Source organism: Delphinapterus leucas, chromosome 15, assembly GCF_059928025.1.
Source record: "Delphinapterus leucas isolate spDelLeu-1000000601 "Yukka" chromosome 15, BTC_Dleu_Yukka2, whole genome shotgun sequence".
NCBI lineage: Eukaryota > Metazoa > Chordata > Mammalia > Artiodactyla > Monodontidae > Delphinapterus > Delphinapterus leucas.
In genome coordinates, this window is record NC_143143.1 from 74,126,126 (window position 1) to 74,148,509 (window position 22,384).

Sequence of the window (22,384 nt, forward strand, 5' to 3'; positions counted from 1 at the left end):
AGAACAGGCTCCGGACGCGCAGGCAACCCGTGTCCCCTGCATCGGCAGGCGGACTCTCAACCACTGCGCCACCAGGAAAGCCCGTTGACGGTTTGTTTAACAGCTCCAGGTGAATCTAATATGTATCAACAGCAAGTGTTGCAAACTACTGCCTAGGGGTGACTGGCAGGTGCTGGGGGAGGTCCAACCGGGCATCTCGCCTCTGATTGGCTTCCTCCAAACCCCTCCCGATCACAGTTAGCATCATTTGTAATAATTGATAATAATGCATAATTTTTACCAACTTCAATGTTTCTAGTATAAAATAAGAAATCCATCAATTAATTAACATTCCTCTTTGTGCAGGATTTTCCAGTTTATAACAAACTTTCTTATCTATGACATCATTGGATCCTCGAAACAACCCATAAAGGAGGTCTTGTTAAAACCATTTTTTTTTTAATTTAATTTTTGGCCATGCCACACAGCTTGCAGGATCTTAGTTCCCCGACCAGGGATCGAACCCAGGCCCCGGCAGTGAAAGCACAGAGTCCTAACCACTGGACTGCCAGGGAATTACCTAAACCCATTTTGTAGATGGAGAAACTGAGGCCCAGAAAGGGGCAAGACTTTGTCTAAAGCCACAGGCAAGTCAGTGGCAGAACTGAGGTTGGGTCCTAGGTCTCCCAACTCTTAAGTCCAGTGCGTGGTCTAGATGCAATGCCAGTGGGCCCTCCTGCTGCCTGAATATTTGTCCATCCAGACGCAGATACTGCTCAGACCGAGGCCCAGGCTGACCTCACCCAATGCCCAGTGGCAGGTGCTGTGTCCAGGGGCTGGATCCCCCATGGGTCCCACGCCCCTCCCTTGGCATTTCAGTTCAGCTGACTGACATGCAAATTAGTTTAATTATTTCTTCTTCTAAAATAAATTATATTTTGCAGTAGCTGCAATATGTTGTGTCAGGCAAAATTACATTCAATATTTTTAAACTAATTGATGCAGCCTTGAGGAAGGCTGATTGACAACCCAGAGCTGAGCAGGCCCGCAGTCTTAACCGATTCCTAAATTAAAATTAAACGTGCTTCAGCCCGGTGCTTCCTCTCTGAGCTGGCTCACCGTTAACCCGGGGAGGTGGCAGGTATAGCCCTGGGGGGCCGAGGGGCAGAGGAGGGTGGGCAATTCCTTGGGTGCCTTGGGAAGAGAGCAGGCTTGGGTGGGAGAGCTGCTGTGCTGTGTGGGCAGGCCCCTTAACCTTCTTTGGGCCTCAGCATCCCTTACGTATAACAGACGGGGGATTGAACCAGGCAATTTGAAACTGAGGCTTCTGGTTTTTGCTGACTATTACAGTTTGAGCGCCTCCTTTGTACCAAGCACACAACATTGAACAAGACCAACACGGCCTCTTGGTCTAGCGGCAGGGACAGATATCACTCTAGACTGTGATAAAAGTAGAGAGAAAAAAGTCCAGGACCGTGAGAGTATGAGGCAGGGGTGCCTACCCTGGTGGGGTGCAGGGATATTTGCCCTGGCATAGGTGACCTTTAGGCTGAGATCCAACTAGGAAGTAATCAGATGAAGGGGATGGGAAGGAAAGTGTGCCCCAGGCAGTAGGAACAGCATGTGCAAAGGTCCTGGGGTGGGAGGGGAGGCTGTAGATAGTAAGATTTTGGATTCCTTCTAAGGAAGACCCCCACCCCCTAGCAGTTCCTAACCTGGGTGTCTGGACCAAACTGGACTTGGAGGGCTAGAGGCCAGTAGGAAGTGTAGGGGGGATGTGGCCTGGCCTGGTGACCCTGTTAGGGAACTCCTAGGGATATGCTCCTGCCAGGACACCAGCAAACACATATCGAGCACCTGCCATGGGCCAGGGTCTGTGCTGCTCATTTCATCCTGTCCACCGTCGTGGGAGGTAGGGATTTGAATTATTGCTGTTTTGCTAATGAGGAAACTGGCTCAGAGAGGCTAAAGAACTTGCCCGAAGTCTCACGGGGAACCATCAATGGAACCTGGGTCTGGGTCCAAAAGGGGAGTTTTAACCATCAAATGGTACTGCCTTTCTGACCATCTTCAGCTGCCAGAATCCGACTTGCCTCAAGGCCCCAAACAAATGTCTCTGCCTGCTCCAGGAAGCTTTCCTTGACTGCCCTAGTCCTGGGAAATCAGACTATAAGCCCAAGACCTACATGCCCGTAAGGCCCTTGTGATCTTCCTCCCTGGCCTCGTCCCTCACCTGGCTCTCCCCTTCCCTCTGTTCCAGGTTTCCTCCTTTCCCTCCTTCAGATCTTTGCCCAGATGTCTTCTCAGAGACACCTCCCCTGATGACCTTATTTAAATTTGTTCCTTGTCATCCCACCAGCTACCCACTTCCCTGCTCTACTTTTCTCCACAGCACTTATCCAACACCCGCTATATTTTTACTCACTTAACTTGCCCATCATCTATCTCCCTCACCAGAAAGTAAGCAGAATTTTGGTCTCTTGTGTTTGCTGCTGTATCCACAGCCCCTCTGTGTATGGCACACAGTAGGTACTTAATAAAGATTTAGCGAATGAATGGATTTCACTGTCTGTGGCACCCCTGACTATGCTGGGATGCTGTGGAGGTGACGACAGGGAGAGACTGAGACCTCTGGATGAACTAATTCTGTGAGGGTTCCACGCTCCCCCTGCCCAGATCCCACCATCTAGGGAGCAGTCAAGCTGTGTGACCCTCTTCCTGCCTCTCTCTCTGGACCAAGCTTTTCTCATTTGTAAAACAAATGGAGCTGGACTCTGAAGTTCTCCTTGGCTGTCACAGAGAAAGAGAGAAGTGGGGTCACAAGAGCAGGAGTGGGAAGGAGAGTGAGAAGTGGGGAGAGGGGGGAGGAAGGGGGACAGAGAGGTGGGGGGCAGCTGGAAGGTAACACCTTGCAGTGGTGCAAGGGTGGGAGGACCAGAGCCTGGACCCTCTTCTCCACCATCCCCTCAGCGCCTCCCTCCTCTCGAGGGAATTAAATTGCATCCAAACACCAGGCTCTGATTAGCGCTGGCCAGCTGGGCAGGAAGATTTATCATCCCAATTACGAGCTGGCCAAGACAGGCAGGACGGCGAGGGGGGCTGGGTGAGCAGGTGGGAGTGCGCCCGGGGGAGGGGGGTGTCAGGGCTGCCAGAGGCGGTCGCCTCGCACTCCCTGCCCCGTGCCCACTCACCTCCATTGGAAGCATGAGGTTAGGGTGCCCTTCTCTGTTTCTTTGATTATCTGTTTGGCGTCCAAGTGGAGATTGGAGGTTTGACCTTACTGGGGTGGGGATGTTTGGTCCTCCGTAGGGTGCTGGAGGACTTCTGGGTAAAACAGGGGCCCTGGCATTGGGGGGTGGGGTGGGAGAAAGTTTTCCTCCCTAGGGCTAGGCTGGTCCTGATACTCTGGGCTGTCTTATGAGACTCCATGGACATCACAAAAATCTTTGTTCCTGGTGGCATCTGTTAAGTACATAGGTGGCACAGGATCCCGGGAGTTACCCAATCCAAGAGGAACCCAGGCCTCATTTACACACTTCTGGTGACGGGGAGCTCACTGCCTTATGAAGCAACCCCTTCCATGCAGGGCTGTGCCAGGCCTCTTCCCCAGATGGCACCACAGTCAGCCTCCCTGGCACTTCCTCCTGCCCGTCCCCACCCTGCCCTGTACCCTCAGCACATGTCCAAGCCCGAGTCTTCCTGACAGCCTCCCATCTGTTGCCTGCTCCAGGCTGCCCCCATCCCGTCCACCCTCCCCCACCAACCCGAGTGAATGCTGCGGACTGCACATCTGACCGTCTTCCTCTTCTGCTCTAAAACCTGCACTGGCTCCCTGTCGTCTCCAGGAGATGTCCGGCTGCTCACAGGACATCCGAGGTCCTTCCTGTAGAGGCCCAGTGAGCTTCTGCACACTCACCTCACCCCACCTACTCCAGCCATTCTCTGGCTCCAGCCTCTGGCCACGCCCAGTCTCTCCATTCTCAGAATGGACAGGGGTCTTTCTGCCGGCCTAGCCTCCAGGCCTGAGCATGTGGGGCTCTTTCTGCTGGGAGCTCCCAAACCCCCTTTCCTTAGCCTTTGAGACCCAACTCAAATGTCCCCTCCTCTGAGAAAGTCTCTTGCCTTCTCCTGTAGGGAGGCAAGTCCCTGGCTACACCCCCTGAATGCCCGCCGCCCCCTTCCTTGCCCTCTGCGTTACCACCGACAGTTGATGTGTCTCTCTGCCCACCTGTGAACTCCTGAGGTCAGTGGCCAAGACTTTTTATCACCAGATCCCAGTGCCCAGAGCAGGTGGGTGACAAGAGGCCCTCCGCAGACACTTTATATAAAGCATTCAGCACAATATCTGGTATATTGTGAGCTTCAAATAAATAGAAGCCACTGTTATTAATAGTTAACAATACAGTTATTATCCTTATAGCTATCCAATACGGTACCATTTAATAGATGAGAAAACTAAGGCAAGAAGAGGGGAAACGACTGCCCAAACTCACAGCCGGGAGCCATGCCACTAGAACCAGTTTTTCTCCATCATGTCGCCCTGCCTTCCTAACTGGGTGGGCAAGCCCATTTATCTATCCATTCAGGAAATGTTTATACACACCTTCTAAGTGCCAGGCCTGGTGTGAATGCTACAGATACACATGAGACCCTGCCCTCATGGAAGGTATCGTTTCCTGGGGAAGAGAGATTAACAAAGCACACACACAAATGCACATATAAATCATAAAGTGTGCTTTGCGGTATAAGGAAAAAATCAGGGGGCTGTAAAACCGTGACTTGGCCTGGGGTGACCCAGATGGGGAAGCTCTAGCTAATCTGCTTAACTCTTTGCTGTCTGGGGCGGCTAGAGGCCACCCCTGCAGACCAGCTTAGGGCCTGGAAGAGGGGGCCGGATGCAGCCCCCTGGCACCGCCCACTCCAGCACTGGCTTTCTAAGTCTCCCCCTCCACCCCGCCATCTCTTTGAAGACTGTCCCTTTACAACTGCCCTTTCCACTGAAGGATTCAGACACAAATTGTACTTTAAATTCAATAACGGTCATTAATATTTCATGATTACAAAACGTTAAAGATAATGTCAGTGGAAGGAGCGTCTGCATGGGCAGAATGGATGACTCAGAAGTTTGGGGAGGGGGCAGCGGGCGTACTAAGTGGTTCGGGAGTCTTTGAGGTAATCCGGTGTGACAGGTGGCGGCTCCCGGCTGAGTGCTGCATCCTCCGAGGTGCTGGCAAAGCTCAGCGGCTGTGTATAAATATTTTCCCTCTGATTCTTGTCACCTCATGTTTGTTACACCCAGAGCAGGCGGGGCACCGCGACCCCACCACCATCCCCCGTTTCTGAGGAAGCCAAAGGGATGCGTCAGCAGGAAGACACGGGTGTTGCACTTGGGGGCCCGGCTGGCTGCTGGGAGCCCTGGCCCCGCATGGACTCGCTCTGTGACTCCGGGCCATCGCTGTTCCTTCCTGAGCCTCTATTTCCTTGGCTGTAAAGTGGGGATAATAATTTGTCCTTGTCTCACAGAGATGGCAAGAAGGCGGAGTGGGTGGATTATTTGCAACACTCCTGGCTTTGTGCCTGGTACCAAAGACATATGACTTGAGGGGCATCTGGGTGACAGCGGGCTGTGCAGTCTGACAGGCTTGCGCTGGGAATTTGGACAAATGACTTCACCTCTCTTATTAGTTTCCTCATCCACGCACTGGGGATAACGGCAGAATCAACACCTGATAGGTGGAAGATTCAATGAGCACAGCATTGTAAAGTGCCTGGCACAGAGCTGGTGCTTAAGCCGAGTGCACAGAGTCAAGATCGATAGATACCATTAACTGAGAGCGAAGTACTAGGCTAAGTTCTTTCCATGTATTATCCTATTTAATCCTCCCACCAGCACTGTGAAGTGGGAACCATTCATTTTCCCATTGATTAATATCCTCGGTGAGGGTTGGGCAGGCATTGTGAATTGCAGCTCAGAGGGGCGTGATCTCTAGCCCAGCGACCAGTCCCTTCCTTGCAGAGACTCATCTCCTTCCCCAGCTCAGTTGCTGGGGAGGGTTGGGGGTTGGGGTGGGGTCCCGAGAGCAGAGTACCAGGAAAAGGGAGGCCACGTAGCAAAGCTGCGGAGGAAACCAGGAACACTTGGTCCAAATCCCAGTTCTGCCACCGCATGTCCTTGGACAAATCTCCTAATGATCTGAGCCTCGATTTTCCCATCAGTAAAATGGGTGCGGCTCTGTAACAGATCATGATCAATAAAGTACGTGCTAGGAAGCATGGAGCTCAGTAGCTATTAGGTAAACATTGTAAAATGTTTGTGGGGGAGAGTCCCCCGGACATGCTCTCTCCTGTGAAACGGCAGCACTGCAGACTTCATATGTGGCTCTAGCTGCTTTCTGAAAGAGACTCACTGGGTAGAAGCACAATGCTTAACCCCAGAACGGGCTTGCTAGTGGTGGGCCTTTGGGCGGTGTGACAGCTGGTAGAGGAGATGTATCTGTGGGTGGGGAGAGGAGGCATCTCTGCCCAGCAGCTGGGCCAGTCCCCATGGTTGCCCAAGGGGCAGGTTCGGGGAGGTAAGGAGGGCGAGCTGTCTTCCTTCCAGTCCAGCCACCACTTCCTCTCCAGCCACCTTTGTTATCTCCCTTTCATGCGGTGGAGAAGTGAATTAAAAGGCTCGGGAGCAGCAGGCACTGAGGTTTGAGCCAGCATTGTATTTTCTTTTAAACCGAAGTTGAAAGAGACGAAGGGAACTTCAGCCTAGGGACTTCCTTGGCTGGAATGGGCTGGTGGGGCCTGGGAAGTGGGAGGCACCAGCAGGCGGAGGAAGAGGGAGGCCACCAGGAGGCCTCGAAGTGGCAGGAGGGGCCTGGGGCCGAGGTATGCAGAGGGGAGTTTGAACGGCGCCCACCCCACCCAAGGCTCAGAGACTCTGAGTATTCCTGTTGTCACCACTGCTTCCTGGAGGCTTTGCTGGCTCCTGAGACCTGGCGAGCTGACAGGGTGGGGAGCTTGCAGAGCAGGTCCAGGCAGGGGCAGTGGCAGCGTTGCTGTGGTTGTGGAGGAGGCCTAGAACTGCCCTGTCCCCACTCCTGGGTGGCATGACCCTCCATGCTCTTAGCTCCTCCTCCACGGCCTGACTTGTCTGGCCCCCATGTCCCAGGGCCCCCTCTTTCTCTCTCAGCTCACACTCCTCCCCAGCTGTGCCAAATTGCATGTCTCTCTCTCTCTCTCTCTCTCACACACACACACACACACACACACACACACACACTTCCAGAAAGTCAGGCCAAGCACCTTGGAGTCATCCTTTGACCCCTCTCTATCTCTCCTCTGTACCATCCCATCAGCAGGTCCTGCGGGCTCTGTCTTCAGTCTGTCTCCCAAAGCTGACCACGTCTCACCATTAACATGGCTTCATCCTGGGCCAGGCCACTGTCTCATCTTCTGGGCAGTGTCACATGTAACTTCTGGCTGAGCCCCTGTTCCCCCTCCACGCCCCCGCCCCCACCTCGGAGCTCCCAGTCTATTCGCAATGCAGCAGCCAGAGGTATCATGTCAGGCAACCTCCCTCCTCTACTCAACACCCCCCCAGTGACTCCCACCTCATTTGGAGTCAAGTCCAAAAACCTTGCAATGGCTGACCAGTTTGCCCCTCACCAACCACACTGTCCTCCTTGCTGTTCCTCCAACGCTAGGCAAACTACTACCTCAGGCCCTTTGCACTGGCTGTTCCCTCTCCTTGGAACACTCTTCCCTCTGACGGCGGCATGACTCCCTCACTTTACTGAGCTCTCTGTTGAAATGTCTCCTTTTCAGAGAGGCCTTCCCCTAAGAGAAACAATCCCCTCCCGATCCCCTTCCTCTGCTTCCTTCTTTCTCAGTTTCTTGTTAGCACTTAGCATCAGCTGACATGCTTACACCCTTTCTCTCAGTTTGTTGATGGTCTAACTCTACCCTATGGAGAAAGGAGTTCTTCTATCTTGCTCAGGGCTGTATCCCCAGCCTCTAAAAAAGGGATTAGTGTGTAGTAGGTGCTCAATAAATGCTGAGGTAAGAAAGCCAGACCCAAGACTGGCCCTCATTTTTTGGCTTGGGAGCCTTCCCAGATCTTTGTTCCTGCGGGTCAGCTTTTGCTGACCACTCCCCCACCCTAGCTTTGCCCAGTTTCTTACTCTTTGCCCCGCCCCCAGCCTTTGGTCCCTCCTCCCTGGGCTTTGCCCCGCCCCAGCTCCAGCCCTCAGCCATCGCCCCTCCCTCCCATATTCGCCCCGCCCCCTGGCTCACCCGCCTCCATGGCCAGCACAGTGATGTTGTGCCAGCCGGCAGTCTCTCGGTCCAGCCCCTTGCCGATTACGATGGCGCCCGTGTCCGCATCGATATCAAAAATCTGGTCCAAATCTGAGTCACGGTCAATGGCGTACCTGAGGGAGGCAGGGCGGGGCTGATTGAAGGTGGCCTGGCGCCAGTGGAACCTGTGCCCATGTCCCTCCACCCAACCCCCAAAGAGGAACCACCTGCCTGGGAGACACAAGAAGCAGAGGAGTGGAAATGGATCTGAGTTTGCATCTCAGCTGCACTGGGTACCTGCCATGTGACCATGGGCAACCCTCAAGCTTTCTGAGCCTCAGTTTCCTCAGCTGGGTAATGGGGCTAATGATTTGCGTCCCACGGTCGTTATGAGGGCTGGAAGAAGGCAAAGGTCCCAGCATAGAGTTAGCACCCGCGGGATATTTGATTCTTATCTTTCCATAAGAGGTGACCCTAGAGTTGGGCTTGAGAAAGGGACAGGACGGCATTCCAGGCAGGGGGAACAGAAGCTGCAAAGGGCGGGTGAGAATTACTTAGGGAATGGCTTATGGTGCAAAAAAGGCCAGAACTGGGAAGTGGGGAGGAGGAGGCATCAGAACAGGCAGAGTGCAGAATTCAGGGGGCTGAGTGTCCTGGGGCGCCAAGGGGGATTTTGAGCAGGAGACAGTGGGTTGGCTCTGTCGCTCTGAGGCTCTCCGGAGGCCCCAGACAGGGCACACGGGCTGAGCGGAGGCGGCGGGAAGGGGTCTGGGGGGATGGCAGCCGGCCCCTCCCCGCCACCTTAGCATGCCCGTGCTAATCTGCGGCTTTTTCGTTGCCGCGTGAAAAAGCCCTTTGTTCCGCCTTCTTCCCCGGCCTTTGTGCGGCTACTCCAGGCCTGAAAGGCCCGTGTCCAACACATGTCTCGGGAGGCGGCGGCCCAGAGAGGCCCCGCCAGCTCTCTCCGCCGCTTCTCGGCGCTGATAACGCGGGAGGGGGCGCCGCCAGGCTGCACGGCCGACGAAGGCCCCTAATGCCTAGCAAGGGCTCTTTGTGAAGCGGGGACAAAGGAGCGCGGTGGGGTGGGGCTCCGCCCCAGCGGGGCGCCCCTCCCACTTCCACCAGCAGAAGGAAAGGGGCCCTTCCCCCATCTTCCAGAGCGGGGAAACTGAGGATACCAGAAACACCCTCTGTGGGAACCCGAAGCCCTGAGATGACCCTTCAGTGGGGCCTTGGCTGCATTACCAAACCTCTCTGGGCCTCAGTTTCCTCATCTGTTGAATGGGGATAATGATGTCCAGTGGGACTGCACAGATCTGGGAGCAGCTGGAGCTGGCTTTGAATCATCTGCTTCTTATTCCACCTGTGTGACCTTGGACAAGTCACTGGACCTCTTTGGCCTCTGTTTGGTTGTCTGGAAAATAGGGTGATTCATACTCACCTCATACTGGTGTGGGTTAGAGGAGGTAATTCATGGAACTGGGCAGAGGTGACAGCCCTTATTTTCATATTCATTGTTGTAGTGGAAGTGGAGGCTCGTGTCAAACTGAAAAGGCCTGGGCACGTGGGTGTAGGGGGCATCTCCTGAGTCCCTAGTTTATTGCCCCTTCCTGTCCCTAAGCTGCTAAGCCTATATTCTCCTTTGGCCCTGATCAGCCTGGGTCCTCCTGACCTGGGTGAAAGTGTGTGGGGAGGTTCAGATCCAAGATGACAATTCCTCTCACCCGTATAGCTCTTAGCAGTTTGTAGCTTACTTTTCCTCCAGCCATCCCTCCCTTCGTTCCTTTATGCCTAAACATTAACTGAGTGCCTTCTCTGTGCTGCTATGTGCTAAGCCCTGGGGACAAAATGGCAAACAAGACAGACAATGTCCCTCCCTGCCTGGCATCTTGTGAGGCTGATGTGATCTCACCCCATTTTGCAGATGGAGACACTGAGGCTCAGAGAGGAAACTTGCCAAGCTTAGGGCTGCCAAGTATGGTTGTGCAGGTTGTGTCCTGCACAGAGTTAACAGGCTGAAGAGGGGAAGTGGGGGTGAAGTCCAGCCAGTGTTCTGCTTGCCCAGCCATGTGTCCTAGCCCAGGGAGCATCTTCTCAAAAGGCGACTTTTTTCTTATTTACGAAAGGTGCCATACGGGCTAGTGATAACCCTGCCCAAGGTTGCACAGGGACTGTCACAGAATTGGAATCTGTACCCCAATATGGGCCTCTACACCCAGAGTTCTTTCTAGCGCACTGAACCATCCAAAGTGGCAATGCATGGAGTCTCAGGTTGCCTTTGCCCCAAGCCTGGCCTGTCGGATGTTTGGGTCCAAAGGAGGTAGAACCAGACTCTGAGTAGTGTCAGCTCAGCTGGAAGGAACGTGGAGACCTCCTCCTGATTTTACAGGTGGGAGAAGTGAGTCCAGGAGAGAGCCAGGGGCATGACCTAGCCTGGGGCTCCTGATCACCTGGTCAGGGCTGGGCGTGAGGCCGGGCTGGTGGGAGGATGCCCACCGCCTTCTTGTTTCTCCTCCCCTCTCGGCTCAGACCTGTTTGCTCTCTTCTCCCTCCTCCTCCCAGTTCTTTTTCGTTCCCTCCTGGAGGGGAAGGGGGGCTGGAATCTAAGTGGAGGCAGCTGTTCCCAAGGCCATGGGGCGGGAGCCGCGGGGAGCCTCCGTTAACCAGGTAAAGACTTGGGGCTGCAGGTCAGTGTGGCCGCTGAGCCCAGGTGGCTTTGTTCCAGCTCAGGGAGCCAGCGAGTGAATGGGAGGGAGGGGCGGAGGGCGTGGTGTGTGGCAAGGAGTGTGGCCTGGCAGACGTGGGGGGCAGTGGGGGACGCTCGTGTACCCCTCACGTGTAGGTGCAAGAGTTGTGTGTCTGTGTTGTGGGTGGAAACTGGTGTGTGACGCTGTGTTGCAGTTGGAAGGTATGAGAGGCAGCCGCTCAGCCCTGGGTCTGGATCCACGATGTCCCCGGACAAGTCACTGCATGTTTGAGCCTTAATTTTCAGCAAAATGGAACCGATTTTACTCCCACCTTGCAAGTGGTTGGGAGGATTAAGCACCTGGCTAGGGGACAGGTGCCTAGTTGGGTTCCAGGAAAATGACTCCCCGAGTGAGAACTATTGTTATTCTAATGAGCGTTCCGAAATGTCTGGTAAGGGGGACACAGGTGACCCTTCAACCCAGTGTGTGGTCTGTGTGCCTGGGGGTGGGAGGCACCATGTATGGACATGGCAGCATTGCCAGCGGTCTGAGGAGGACAGGAGGCATCTGTGGTCTAGAAGGTTCTGCTCAGTTCTCACTGCCCTACTTCTCATTTGGTCAGCCAGGATCTGAAGGGCAGGAAGGGGAACAGCAGCTGGTGTGGGTGGAAAAGTACAGTGACAGAGTGTGGGTATGTGTCTGCTAGTGTGTGTGTGCGTGTGCACACGTGCAAAGAAAGCCTGGGAATGACGGTCAGGAGTGCGGATCTGGTGGCCATCTGGCTAGGTTTGAAACCTAGCTGTGTGACCCTGAGCAAGTCACTTAACCTCTCTGGTCTTTGGTTCCCTCTTAGAAATGGCGCTAATAATAACACCTACCTCACAGGGTGGTTGTGAGGGTTAGACAAGTACTACCAATAAAACACTTTTAACAGCGCTGGGCACCTACCACATGACGTACGGTTTAGCTCTTATTTTTATTTGCTCAGCAAGACTTTGTGACAGGCCTGTGTAAGGGCTTCACATGCACGAGCTCCTCCAGTCCTTGCAGATAACAGTCATCACTGCCGCTGCCGTTTTACACATGAGGAAGCTGAGGCTCAGAGAAGCCAGGTGCCTCGCCCTGGGTCAAAAGGGCTGGTTAGTGGCAGAGCCAAATTCCCAAGCCACGTCTGTCTGTCCAGATTCCCAGATCTAACTAAGGGCACCCTCCTGAGGACCAGCCAGGTATACCTGCGGGTGCTCCCACACCCTGGGCACAACACAAAACACTGCTGCTGTCAAGGTCAGGGTGAGAGAAGTGGGGAGGGTACTTCTTCCTGCCTTGAGTGCGCATGTGGGTTTTCTCCACATAAATATGTGCATAGATAGCTCACACAGGCATGATAGATATGAAAGTCTGCAGATCCATGTGTGTCCAGCCTGCCCGGTGCTCCTGTGTCCAGGCTCGTGTACATACACGTGTACATGCAGCAGGCTGAGTGATGCGGCCTCCACCTGAGCTACTAGTGGGGGAAACTCTTCAGATGCAAAAGGGGCTGCTCCCCTGACCCGGGGATTCTTCTCTGCTCAGCCCATGCTGTCTTCGACTCTTTCCCCTCCCCCTAACCCTTTTAAGGCACACACTCAAAGCCTGCACATGACACCTAGAAATTTATGTGTGGTTAGTTCTGTGTCCAGAGCACTGAGAAAAATCGTAATGTTCATTTCCTGAGGACCTATTATGTACCAAACACTTAATCCTCCCTCCAATCCCGGTACCACCGAGCGTAGAACCTGGTCCATGATAGACATTTAGTACCTATTTTTTTGAATAAATGAATGAGGCGAGAACTACAATGACACCCATTTTAGAGATGGGAAAACTGAGGCTTGGAGTGGGTGCAGTGATTTTCCCACAATTCTACAACTGAGCTAGGATTCATGATCCTAAAGTGCATGTACTTTCTGCTGCACCCCACTGTGGACTGCTGGGAGGAAATGAAGTGTTCACTCTCTCTCTGGTCCAGTGTGGGCTTTCCTGTTTTCGGCATTCAAGGAAGACTCACGAGGGGGCTGGGGCTGGTAGGGCTGGGGCTGGGCTGATAAACAGCCGGTCTATCTGCAAGGCTGCCTAAATCCAGGCATGGGCCCATCTGAGCCCTCTCCTCCTCCTCTCAAAAGCCTTCCAAGACTTCCCACTGCCTAGGGATAAAGTCCCACACCTTCATCTGACATTCAAGGCCCTTCACAGCTTGTCCCCAAGTGCCCCCCCATGACCTCATCTCCAGCCCACCCCCCTCACGTGAGCTCATCCAGCTGACCTCCCTGCCCCTGAACTTAACCTCCTGGCTCCATGATTCTGTTCCTGCCACCAGGCCCTCACTATCACTCCACCCTGGAGTGCTGTCCTCCCATTCCAACCTCGTCTTCTTCATCCTTGCTCGGGGGCCATCCCTCCTTGGTGCCCAGTGTCCTTGCCCCTGCTTGGAGCTCCTTAGTCCTTAGCCCCTGCCTCAGCCCACTCAGGCTTAGATCTGTCACTAGATTCACTCACACGGGGCCCCAGCCTTCCCATCGCCCCCATCTGACTCTCTGGGCCTCACGCACACGGAAGGGCACAGTGTAAGGTTGGAAATAGTTCTAACTAAAAAGAGAGTCAGAAGCAGGAGTAAAATGGCAGGAGGCTGGACTCAAGAAGCAGACAATCATGGGTTAAATCTCATTCCTTCCCCTTTCAGGCCGAGTGACACTGGGAGAGTCACTTCTCCTCTCAGGCCCTCAGTTCCTTCATCTGTAGAATGAGTTAACTACATTCTGAGGGCCAAACGCCACAGTATGAGGCATCTTCCACTCTCTCCAGTGCAGCGACTCAGAAGAATCACTCTGTACATCTGTATTTCTGTATTTCCAAGGTGCCTACTATGCTAGGCAAAATCTCCCAGGATACCACTTCATTTCCAGGAACGCACTAAGCTTGTTCCTGCCTCTGGACCTTTGCACTTGCTGTTCCTTCTACCTGGAAAGCGCTTCCGCACATCTTTGTTTGGGTGGCTCTCTCTTGATCATTCTGATGTGAACTCATTTGCCAGCTCCTTGACAACTTAAGCCAAAGTAGCCCCCTGTGGCCCCAATCCTCCTTATCCCATTACATAGTAGTTTATTTTCTTCATAGCTCTTATCAGCAATGATCCTTTTTAACCATTTGTTGATGTGTCTCAACAGCTACTTGTTGACTGTCTGCCCCCCACAACGGCCCACAAACTCCATGAGGGGAGGGACTGGGTCTTATCACCATTTCCCCATTTCCTGGATCCTCATTTCCTGGATGACATGACTCAATGCGTAGGTGCTGAGTCTAGGACCTTTGGAACTGGGGGAGCTGGAACATAAGCTGGGCTCTGGGCCGCACATGTGGCCTGTGAGGACCCCTTCTCTGGCCTCCCATTTCCATGCCTGTCCCCTATGGACTGGGCGCTCCTCTCCAGCTCTGCCCTTGGCTGAGTCATCTCAGGCCTGGCTCAGGGCTGGGCATGGAGGAGGAGTTGGGTAAATGTTTGTCGTATGAAATTGGACCTGTCTCAAGCTCCTCACCACCTCCACATCTGAGGGGCCCCAGGGAAGAGGCAGCAAAGAGAGATGAAAAGAGGTGAGAGCAGGTTTCCAAGTTGGCCCTTTCAGTGCAGATAAAAGCGGGGGGGGGGGGGGGGGAAGGGAAGTCAACGGAGAGCGGGAGGGAGAGGACTGAGAGGGGATGTGGAGAGCTATACTGGAGAGGAGGGGGCCAGGCAGACTGAAGCAGGGACCTGGGAGGCAAGGATGAGGCTCCTACTGCTGGTTCTTAACTCCTCCCCTCCCTGGGCCTGAGTTTTCTGCCAAACATGGGTGATAATGCCCTCCTGGGAGAGGTCTGGGCTGAGCCCAAGGCTGATGGGGACGTTTAAAGACTGTACCTACCAGTAGCAGGGATGGAAGGGCGGTGGAGGAGTTCAGAGGCAGTGGAGGGCAGTTTTGGCCTTGAGAAGGGTGGAGGCAGCCCAGGAGGCACTCTGGACCTCTGGATCAGTCTGAGCCCCTTGGCCTACCTTTGAGGCCCGTCAGACTTCTCTCACTAGCTCATCTCCCTCCGCCTCCTGTAGCTATCACAGTCTACTCTTTTCCAGGCACACCTACCACTCCCCTACCTCCATACGCCTGCATCTGGGAATGGCCTTCTCTTCATAGTTATACCTGACCAGGCTCAGGTACCCAGCTTAGTTCAATTCCTGCCTCCTCCAAGAAGTCTTTCTAGACCCCTGAGGGTAGCTCCTAGTCTGGAAGTGCATGGGTAGTTAAGCAGGATGGCATCTTTGTGTCCTCACCTCGGGTTGCCATGTAAGGTTGCACAGCCTGTGCACTGTACAAATCTGAGCCATTCACACAGATGATGGTGGGAATGTTACGCATCTGGAGATATGTGATGCAGAGATCCTCAAAGTAACTTCCCTTCCCTCTTTCTCCGATGCTCAGCACAGAGCTAGGCACACAGTTGCCTGAGGGATCATTCACTGACTATATAACGGGGGTTTTAGGGAAAAAGCAGGAAGCTCCAGGCTCTTTTTCCCATCCATCCAACAATGGCCATCCGCCCCACCCTGACCTTCTCCTCTGGATCACTTTCTATCTGACATTCTTCCAACCTGGGCCACGGTCAGGGACTCCCTAACCGCTGCAGCTCTCAAACCCTTCCTGGGACACTGATAGTGCCACAGCATCCCCTCCCCTCCACCCACCTGCCCCGCTCACTGCTCTGCCTCTCTCTGTGTCTGATTTTATTTCTTCCCCTTTCTGGCTTTCTCTCCAAGTCTCCTCTCTCTGTTCCTACAGTGCCAGGTAGGTCCCTCTGTCCTTTAGTTACTCCTGCCCTCTTTCCACCGGCTTTCCTCCTTCTCTGGTCACTTCCTCTCATTGTTGGTCTCACTACCCCTCCATGAGTCTCTCTCTTTTCTCAGTCTTTCTCTGATTTTACATGGCATTCATTCACCATGCGTCCGGGAGTGTCCACCAAGCGCTAGGCAGTGGGTGAGGTGCTGAGGATACAGCCGTGAACACAGACATGCATCCCTACCCTCCTAGTGTTTATCTTTTAGGGGGGTACAAACGAAGTCATCAGGAAAATGGGTAGCAGGTTAGCTGGTGATGAAGGACAAAGGAAAATGGATACAAAGTGTGGGGACAGGTTGGGGTGGGGTTGACATTTTAGAAAGAGTGGTTGGGGAAGGTTGCACTGAGAAGCTGATGCTTGAGGAAAGTCCTGGAGGAAGTGAGAGGACCAACCATGGAGATATTAAGGGGGAGAACATTCCAGGCAAAGCGATCAGGAGATGCAAAGGCCCTGGGGTAGAGGCGGGCTGGGTGTATCTGCGGAGCTGGGCGGAGGCCAGTGTGGCTGAGCAGAGTGAACCAGGGAAGGAGGGTAGTGGGAGGTGATGTCTGAGAGGTTACAGTGAGGCCACACCGCATAGGGTCTGGGGGGCATTGTGAGAGTCTGGGCTTTTATCCTGAGTCCAAGAGGTGCCTTTGGAGGGCTTTGAGCAGAGGAGGGCCACGCCCTGATTTACATTTGGGTGGATCAGTCTAGCTCCTGTGCCCATTCTAGACTGAAGAGGTGTGAGGACACAAGCAGGGAGTCCAGCAAGGAGGCAGTAATCCAGGCAGGAGAAAGAGGTGGCTTGGACCAGGGTGGCAGCAGCGGAGGAGGTGAGAAATGGTCTGATTCTGCTGACGATTTTAAAGCAGGGATGACAGGGGCTGCGGATGGACTGGAGGGAGGTGTGAGAGAAAAACAGAGCTCGAGGATGGTTTTCAACATTTTTGACCTGAAAAGCTGAAAGGATGAAATTATCTTTTTTTTTTTTTTTTTTTGGTGGAGGACTGAGGTTGAGCCCAGGTCACTGTGATGTGTCTGTCACACCTGGTTCTCTCTCCTTATCCTGGGTCCCTTGTCTCTCTGCGACTGTTCTCTAACCTGTTTCCCTTGTCTCCTTGGCTCCCCGCCTGTTTCTCTCCATCTCTGTGTCCATCTCTCTCTCTCCCCTCCCCCCACATCATCTTTTTCCCCTCCCTTCCCCGCCCTGCCCCCTCCCCCTCTGCCCGCCGTCTGTCCGAGGGCGCTGACGGGGTAGCAGGCAGCAGGCGTCGGCCCCAGGCGGGGGTCTCACCGGACGGGCCGGTTGGCGGCGTCGGGGTCCCGCGCCGTCACCACGACGACCAGGGAGCCCACCTGCGCGTCCTCCTGTACCTCCAGGAGGCCGGAGGGCTGCTGGAACTCGGGGGGCTCGTCCACGTCGGTCACGGCCACACGCACGATCGCCTGGTCGCGGAACGTGCCCAGGTCAGCGAAGCGGGGGTCCACGAACTTGTTGAGCGCCTCCAGGACCACGGTGTGCACGGGCTGGGACTCAAAGTCCAGGCGCTGGTGGGGAGGAAGCAGAGGGCCGGTGAGTGGGTTGGGGTCTGCTCAACACCTCCGGGCAGACAGATCCTAAGTCAGGGGGGATGGGCCAAGGTGACAGTTGACTCAGCAGGGCCTCCTGAGTATCAGGCTGCACCATGGAACCGGCTGTCCAAGACCCAGACCAACCCTCTCTGGTTACAAGTGGAGAAAGTAAGGCCCTGCTGGGGACAGTCTTGTCTAGGGACACAGGGTCAAGTACTGATACCCAGACCTCCCGCTACAGAGCACAGTAGGTTGGGGCATTAATTTATTAATTTACAAAGCGCTATGTGCCAGTGTTCTAAACATAGTGGCTCATCTATTTGACAACATCCCAAAGAGGCTTGTATTATTATTATCATCACATTTTACACACAAGGAAATCGAGGCCCAGAAGGCTCTGTAACTTGCCCACCGTCGGCTCCCAAGTCCCAGGCCCATGAGAGGAAAGGCGCTGGCTCTGTGTCTGCCGGCAATCTATTTGGCCTCTCTGGGCCTCAGGCGGGAGGGTTAAATGACACGTTCCTGGTGTACACTGGTGGCAGCTGCTAATGTGAGTTGAGCCTGATAAGCCTGGCTGCCTTAGAGCTTTCCTCAGAGATCTGGCTAAAGCCATGCTGAGCGCTGCTTCTCATCAGAGAGTGCTGGTGGGTGACCCTCTGATGGACAAGCTCCACGGCTGTATGGGTGCTGGCCTTCTAAGGACAATGCCTTAGAGCAAAGAGAAATTGCACTGGTGGAACCACAGGCACCTCCGTTACACGGTGGGGGAGCTATCTGAGCAGCAGGGGCCACCTTCCTGGAGACCTGCCCTGTGTGTAGGGACCCTCCTTTCCTCTCAGAACCTCCCATCCCCCGCCCCCTTCTCCAGCAGCAAAAAAAAAAAAAAAAGAATGGCTACCTCCTACCTCCTTCCTCCATCCTGTTGCCTGGGAAATCAGGATGCAGGGAGGCAGGCGCAGGCCTGGTCTGGGAGTGAGCGATGGGCTCTGGAGCCAGGTCATCAATCAGGCGGGGGCTCTGCTCCCTGAGCCAGCACTGACTCCACAGAGGCACCTCGGGCGCCACTACTGGAGCAGGCGGGAGGGGGGCCCAAGAGCCAGGGAGGAGAGGGGGGCAGGATAGAGGCAGCACTGTGGATGAGAGCAAATGCTGTGCTGAGGTCCCCAGGCTGGGCTTGGGGCCTGATTCTGTTGCTGTGTGATGCTGGGCTTCTCTGGGCCTCCAGTTCCCCATCTGTGAAATGGGCTCATCTTACAGTGAGGACAAATGGAGGTCAGAAGACTGAAAACCACTTAATGCTTAAAAGGGTGGATTCTGGAGCCAGACTGCCTGGATCCATAGCCCTACAACTGCTCTGTAAGATGCATGACCTTGGATGCAAATGTCTGAAGTTCTCAGGGCCTCAGTTTCTCATCTATAAAATGGGCAATAATAGTACTTCAGAGGGTCATCGTAGGGATCAAATGAGTTAATACATGGAAAGCAGTGGAAGGACTCCTGGCACAATGTAAACACTCATTATAAGTATTAGTATTATATTATTATCCTTGTTGAAGAAACTGGGAGTTTTCTCTATCCTCAAGCCCTCAAGGCCAGGTAGAGAGTTTGCTTATTGAGTGAATGAAGGGCCGTCGGGGGGCAGATGTTTCTGTGGGTCCCAGAGGGCAGAACCTGGGCTGATAGGAGCAGATTGAAGGAGATGGATTCTGGCTGAATGGGAGGAGGAAGAGCTGGACGATGGTAGGGAGTGAGCATCCCATCCCCGGGCATGTACAAAGGCCTATGACCATTTGTGGGCCAGGGCAGGGGATTTAGACCTCCCATGGGACAGCAGGGTTGGAGCGGACAGGCTCAAAGGCCTGCGCAGCCCTGAGTTGCCAAGCCCGTGACCAAGTCCTGGAAGATGGATATTTGCTTTTTTATTTGACCTCCGTCCGCTTTCGCTAGGGGTTGCTGACTTTGCTATTTTAGCTTCTGGTTCCGAGGCTGGCCAGTGGGTGAGGAGGCTGTTAGACTCAGGAAGGAAAGCACTTTGGGCTCACCAGACCTGGGTTCAAATCCCACTCTACCCTTTACAGGTGTGCTCTTGGGCAAGCCCTTTTACCTCTCTGAGCCTCTGTTTTCTCACTTGTAAAAATGGGCATATTTCCTTCAGAGGGGAACATGAGGATTAAAGGAAACAATGAGTGTGAAGGGCCTGGTATGATCTTGAAGTAGCTCAGCATAGTGTTGAAGAGCACAGATTCAAATCTGGATTGAATCCTGGCTCTTGACAACTAGCTGTGCAACCTTGGACAAGTCACTTAACCTCTCTGTGCTTCATTTTCCCATTTGTAAAATGGGAATGACACCATCAGCGTCTTCCCAGGTTGGTCCAGAGCTTCCGGAGAGACTTAATCCCTGGAGTGGAGTGGGGTGGGGATATTTGGCCACTCAACAGACCCCCTGACCCTGCTGCCCTGGGGCCTGCCTCCCCCACCCCTCCTGGGGCAGCCCCGCACCTTCTGCACTAAGATGATGGCCTCCTGAGTGTCGCTGTCTGTGGTGACCTTGAACACATGGCCGCCGCTGCCGCTCTCCTCCCTGAGGTGGTAAGTCATGTCTGTGTTTTCGCCCACGTCTGAGTCCTCGGCCTTCACGCGTCCCACAGCTGTGCCGATGGGGGCCGACTCCTGAATGCTGAACTGGTACATCTCTGTAGGGAATACAGCTGTGAGCAGGGATGGAGTGACAGCCCCTCCCCCAGCTCCCACCAGCGCTACGGGAGAGGAGTGGGGTGTCTCAGATGGGCTCCTTGGAGGGCAGTGTCTTAAAGGCGCTCCCTGCTTGGCCAGGACTGATGCTGGGAGAGGTGCGTCCCCTGCAGAAATGTGGGATGCAGTGCAAAGAGGAGGGTTTTAATTCTCACCCTGGCTTTATTCTCTGATTGACTTGGGAAAGTGCCTGCAGTTCTTTGGGACTCAGTGTCCCCATCTGCCCAGTGAAGGGACAGAGGAGCACGGTGATCAAGGCTAAGGCTCTAGAGTCAGTCCCAGCTGTGTAATCCCACGCTTTGGTTTTCCTCATCTGTAGAATGGGAATAATAACAGTGCCTTCCTAACAGCACTGTCCATCCTGCAACGAGCTCAGATGATGCCTGTCAATTGCTTAGCATAGGGCCCAACACCTGGTAGCTACCCAATAAATGGAACAAATTGCATTAGAACAGTGGGGCTTCGTGCTGATTTTTTGTCGCTGTTGATGTTAATGATATTGGTTTCTTCATTTCCACATATTTATTTAGTATCTATGATGTCCCAGATGCAGCTCTATGCACTGGGGTTCCAGCAACAAGCAAAACAGACCCAAATCCCAGGGCTCACAGTGCTTTCCTCTTAATGGAAGGAGAAAGACACTAAACAATCACATCAGTAAAACAGCAGGTCAAATGGTAATTTGGAGAAAAATAAAGCTGGGAAGGGAAATGGGAGTGATGATGACGGTGTGTGTGGAGTTTTAAATAAGGCAATTGAGGAAAAGACGACATTTCTGCAAAAGTCTGAGGGAGGTGAGGGAGTGAGTCAAGCATATATTTCAGAAGGAGCATTCTAGACAGAGGAAACAGCAGATGCAAAGGCCCTGAGGTGGCTGCAATGCCTGGCGTGTTTGAAGAATGGCAAGATGACCATTGTGGCCAGAGGAGGTGGGGAAGCAGGGGGAAACCAGAAGGAATGAGGGTCAGGTGGGACGCAAACAGCTCCCTGCTCTCCTCCCAGAGCCGAGATGAAGGTGAGGGTGATTTGCTAAATGATGGGCCAGCAGGTGTTGTGGAGATGGGGATGTGTCTCTTGGGACCCCCTCTGGTCTGGATACCCTTGTGTGGAGTGGCTGCCTCTGATTCACTGTCACATAAACAGCCGGGGTGGGGGGCGCTTTAACACAAGCTGACCTCGCCACTCCCCTGCGTTAATCCTTGCCATAGCTCACCGCTGCCCTTGGGATGGAGTTGTACAAGCCCCTTGGCCTGCTCTGCAAGATGCTTGCTGCCTGGCCCCTGCTGACTTCTGCAGCCTCATGCCCCCAACCGCCTACCCTAACTTGAGCTTCAATCTGGCTGAAGTTCTTGTAATTCCTTAAGGATGACTTGCTCTGTCCCACCCCTAGACATTCCCTCTCTTTATTCTCCTCTCTGCCCTCACCTCCCCTGTTCCTACTCTTTTTTAGTCTCACTGAATATTACCTCCAACAGGGAAGCTTCCCAGACCTCCAGGCTCTGTTCCTGTGTGTCTAGGGCCCCCAAGCTCATCCCATTGTAAGGATTACTGCATTTCTCTGTCATTTTCTGTTTATTCTCTCTCCCTCTCTCTCTCCCCCTCCCTCCCTCAGGGGTGTGAGCTCCAGCAAGGCAGGGACCACATCCCTTATTCATCAGGCATTCACGGTGCCTGGCAGAACACCAGGCTGTCACATAAATGAAATGTGTGAGTGACTAGTGAGTGAATGAATGAAAAGCAGCATGAGATACTAGTATGCACTCACCAGATTAACACAAATGAAAGAATCTGACAGTACCAACTGTCGGTGAGGATATGGTACAATGGACACATGCATTTCTTCGTGGGGGAAAACAATGTGGCTTTATTTAGTAAAATTGAAGATGAGTTTATTCTGCTCCTCTGTATACTAGAGAAGTGTATGCAAAATGGCACTAGGACACATGCAACAATGTTCAAAGCAGTATTCTCTATAATAGCCTCAAACTGGAAACAACCCAAATGTCCACTGACAGGAGAATAGATAAATCATGGAGTACTATACAGCAGTGAAAATGAATAAATTATAGCTACAAGCAACAACATGTGATTTCACAAACATAATTTTGAGAGACAAAAAAGCAAGACACAAATCATTCGTATTGTGTGGCTCCATTTAGATAAGGTTAAAAAACATGAAATTAAACTAAATGTTAGGCGATGCCTACATGGGTGAATCAACCC

At 53.5% G+C, this 22,384-nt stretch overlaps 1 protein-coding gene across 1 annotated transcript in view; it reads right to left on the reverse strand.

The window, feature by feature from the left end:
- The window catches only part of CDH22 (cadherin 22), a 72,431-nt gene that overhangs the window by 12,889 nt on the left and 37,158 nt on the right, over positions 1-22,384 (reverse strand). Inside the window, exons 5-7 of the mRNA XM_022564956.3 lie at positions 19,910-20,103; positions 17,131-17,384; positions 8,263-8,399 (exon numbers count right to left, since the gene is read on the reverse strand). Coding sequence (XP_022420664.2) covers positions 8,263-8,399; positions 17,131-17,384; positions 19,910-20,103 — 585 coding nt within the window. The remainder of the gene's footprint in view (positions 1-8,262; positions 8,400-17,130; positions 17,385-19,909; positions 20,104-22,384) is intronic.